General features: G+C 43.2%; 1 protein-coding gene across 1 annotated transcript; it reads left to right on the top strand.

Moving 5' to 3' along the window:
* The first annotated feature begins 2333 nt into the window (after positions 1–2333).
* LOC104508143 (claudin-8-like) lies at positions 2334–3008 on the top strand. The gene has a single exon (XM_010149664.1). The coding sequence runs from the start codon at positions 2334–2336 to the stop codon at positions 3006–3008; it is 675 nt and encodes a 224-aa protein (XP_010147966.1).
* Positions 3009–4296: the final 1288 nt, after the last annotated feature.

Below are 4296 nucleotides of genomic sequence, written 5' to 3'. Positions count from 1 at the left end.
CCTGGGAAAGGGAAAGCATCACCTCTGGGAGAAGGGCACTGCCCAGTGCCCCGTGCACACGCCCCAGTAGGGGCAGGGTGCCAGGGTAGGGCTGCAGAGCGTAAAGCCCAAGGGCAGTCAAAAATGATGTAGGCCTTCACCTCACACAGCAGTCATGGCCCCAAACTGAGGAGGCTGTAGGATCCCTCCCTTATCTTGCTCACAGATGTGGCAAAGGGGCTCCAACTGCCAGGCGAGGCTGATGAGCAGGAGCCAAAATGGCAAACACAAAGGTGTGGATGGAGGGATGCAGAGCAGACAGTGCAGTTGCAGAGGGATCAGATACTGCTGAGCACCCCAGCAGTAAAGCAAACCCCAAAAACCAGAATCCTGCTTGGCTTCACATCCCTTAAAATGCTTCTGGAGCTGCCACCAGACTAACTGTACTTTTCAGGGCAAGGCTCTGGTTGCCTTTGGATTAGGAAAGGCATGCAGACAGCAGGCTTGATTTCGGAGAGACATGCAAAACTGAAAGAGGATAATGGAAAGTTGCCTGGCCACAAATCAAGGCTCAAGGGACCAGAAACAGGGGAGATTACCTGCCTTCATCATTTTAGCATGTCTTTATAAGCAGCAGCCTGCTGCAGAGGTTAGAAAAGCAGGTGGATATGAAAGCCAAACAGAATATGGAAAGGTCTGTAGAGTGCTTCATACTTCCCTTGCCTCCTAACCATAGTTTTACACACCACACACAGAAACACACTTAGGGAGAATAAATTATTACATGTAAGTGGGACTTTTATCTTTTCTCTATCTTTGATATGCCAGCAAACTGGCATATTTAGCACAGCGCTGCTCTTCTTTTTTTTTTTTTTTAATTTTACATTCACTTTCTGGTTTTGAAGTTATAAAAATGGCAAGAAAAGAAATGGAGGCAAGAAAGTTCAAATGACTAGCAGGAGACTAACATTTTAGTATCTAACTAATAATACCCTAAATTGATCTTTTACCAGGTAATAAATTAGTTCTTGTCTTAACATTTATGCCTCATTTTTTATTTTTCATGTTAAGGCACATGCAGAGATCAGGCTGAATATTTCATGCATACATTCATAGCTATATGAATTTGTGAAAAGAATCCACAGTTATATGTGTGGTTTTTTTCTCTAGATTTTTGACTGTGGTTTCTGTTGCTCTTACTTTCCCAAATTTCTTCACCTGACGTCTTCCAGGAATGTCTGCTGGTCACATCACACACGAGTTCTTGAATGAACTGTTCACCTGCTCTACATAATTATTATGTTAAAATCACTTTTTTTTTTTTAATAATGTTTTTCTACAGTATTTGTTTGTTCATGGATAGATCTAATAGGACTTTACTTGAAAGCCAGTACTTCCCATTGCACTAGATTCCATCACAGGATAATTGCTGGGCTCACTTTTGTGCAGGAAAAGAATTTGCTTCATAGCTTAAATTACCATACTGTAGACCCGATTGTGCAATCATTTAAGCATGTGGACATCTCCAGAAGCATTCCTGTCCCCATAACACTCAGTAAAGTAAAAATGTATAAAGCTATATAGGTATACAGGTATTAGCAGGATTGAGGGTTCTTATTGCTCCTTCTACGTCTTAAATGTTCTTTTGTAGTTTTGATTATCTCCTGCAGAACCGTTTCAGGTTCAGTTACTTTATCTTTTTGGTTTGCTTTGTTCCTTGATGCTGCCAGAGCAATACTCTCCTTCAAGCTTCAGAACAAAAGTACTTTTGGGAGCAGAGGCCCTGTGTCAGGGAGTGCGGCTCTGCTTTCACCCTGGCAATTTGCCACCGAGCCAATGCGAGGCACAATATTCTTTGCTTGTTCAGTACAACAGCTTCAGTAACTGCACCAGTGCACACGTAAGACATAAGTCTCCCTACCAAGACAAGTCCACTTCCTTAGCACAGACAATAGCTAGAGTGAAGGGTAGGGCTTGCTTTTTTTTTTTTTTACCTGCAACTTCAATGCAAAGCATTTTCCTCAGGAGGTACATTTATCCTAAGTGGCTCTTGCCGGTTTACACACACCCTGTCCTTTCTCTTGCTGTGGAAAGTTGTTCCACTCGATTGCTCAGTTTGCCTCTTTGAGTCAGTGGTGCAGGCGAATTACAAAGGCAATGAAGGTGCAGCCAGGTCCCAAGTAGTGCGTGCCAGATTTCAGCTGATTTAACGTCGTGCAGACCGAGCCTGAAACTTTCTTTGCTCAAGACAAGACCACTTTTGGAAAAAGTTGCTCTTTTTTGGGTCTTTTTTGGCAGCAGCGTGTGCCTGGCTCAGGGAACCTGCAGAGGTGTGCTCACTGTGCAAAGGCAACATGGTCGGTGGCGCTTTGCAGATTGCCGGGCTGCTCGTTGGTGGCATTGGCATGGTCGGGACGTTTGCTGTTACGGGGATGCCTCAGTGGAGGGTGTCTGCCTTCATCGAGAACAACATCATTGTGTTCGAGACCATTTGGGAAGGCCTGTGGATGCACTGCATCAGGCAAGCCAACATCAGGATGCAGTGTAAGGTCTACGACTCCGTGCTGGCCCTCTCGCCAGACCTGCAGGCATCCAGAGGGCTGATGTGTGCTGGGTCGGTGCTCTCGTTCCTCGCTTTCATGGTTGCCATTATTGGGATGAAGTGCACGCGGTGTGCACAGAGCAGCTGGCAAGCCAAGGGCTATATTATTCTGACAGCTGGGCTCCTCTTCATCCTCTCAGGTGCTGTCGAGCTCATTCCAGTCTGCTGGGTTGCCAACACCATCATCCGTGACTTCTACAACCCTGTGGTCAACATTGCACAGAAGAGGGAGCTTGGAGAGGCCCTCTACCTAGGCTGGGTAGCTGCCTTCTGCCTCGTTGCTGCCGGAGCCATATTCTGTTGCTTTTGCCGCTGTTGTGAGACAACCAGAAGCCACGGATACTCCGCACCAACCCCCTACCCCATTCACAGCCAGCGTTCGCACAGGCAGACGGAAAGCTCATACTCCAAAAGTCAGTATGTCTAGATGCCTCCTGCCTTCTCCTATTTTTTAAGCATTCAATCTGCCTGGATGGATTTCAGCTTCTGCACAAAAGGGCAGCTAGAATGCTGCCTTTGCCTACTGCCCTGTACCTACTGCTGATGCAGCTGTATTTCGGAGCTGCAGTTACCCACGGCGGGCTCTGCTGTGGTTAATGCTGCAGCATGGGCAATTTTAATGCATGGAAAGGTGAATGTTTAATACTATATTAACAGTAACTTGGAATAGCTATTGGGCTGTGTGGCTTTGCTTTGGGTTGCATTTTATGTGTAGAACAGTAATAAAGGGCTTAAAGTTCCACTGTGATATAAAATTCTGGCCTATTGCAAAGAAGAGGAGGGTTAAGCAGCTATTTTTTTTTTCCTTCCATGGAAAGGGGGGCTAACAGTAAATAAGGACAAGATAATAATGGTTTAAAAAGAAAAGCATTCACTAAGGGATTGATTTATTGTAGGTTTAATGGAGGGTTGCATGAAGGATTTATTCAGCAGAGGAAAGTAAGCTGAAATGTATGAAAAATATCCCTTATTTCAGCCAATAAACATAGCACTATGTTCATCCTAAATGTCATCTTTTTGGTGAAAGTTAATATTTCTTTTTAGTCCATATAGGTCAAACTAATTCACATCCTTCTTAGAAGCAGCAGCATTCCCTTGTAAACTCTTCGTGGCTTACCACGCTTTGCAATATCGCACAGATCACAAACAGTGTTGGCTACTTGCCACAGGACTGTGATATACATGTTTTCAAATAAGGGTATTCTGTGCAATCAGGCCGATATTTTTTACTAAGACCCACTCACAACAGCATAGTTTATAGGTGTAAAGAATATAAACAGTGATAGTATTTTCTCACAGTTCACATTAAAACAAGCTAAACAATATTTTTAATATTAAGATCATGCGCCCATGATAAGCAACAATGTAAAGAAACCAAGCCTACTGAAAAATAAATAGTCCCATACAAATTAACTTAATAAATGACCCAAATTAATCAATAATAGTAACAATTTAATCAAATTTTGTAACCAATGATGAAGGTGTAACTCCAGACCCACAGAAATCAATGGAATTTTGCCTTAGCTGAGTACACAGTTCAATTTCTGGTGTTTAATGGAGAACAACATTCTTGTTCTAGAGTCTGATTGGCTGTTTTAAATATTTTATAGAAGTTTGTTATGTGATCTGTAGCTCTCTAGTAAATTCCTTGGACTGTTACTACTTGAAAGTTTGGAAGCAAATTCTTCACTTCATAAAACACAAGTCTGAAGAAG

This window comes from Eurypyga helias, unplaced genomic scaffold (genome assembly GCF_000690775.1).
Source record: "Eurypyga helias isolate BGI_N326 unplaced genomic scaffold, ASM69077v1 scaffold5324, whole genome shotgun sequence".
In the NCBI taxonomy this organism is placed as follows: domain Eukaryota; kingdom Metazoa; phylum Chordata; class Aves; order Eurypygiformes; family Eurypygidae; genus Eurypyga; species Eurypyga helias.
The sequence above is the reverse complement of the archived record's forward strand: the minus strand, read 5'-3'. Positions and strand labels throughout refer to the sequence as shown.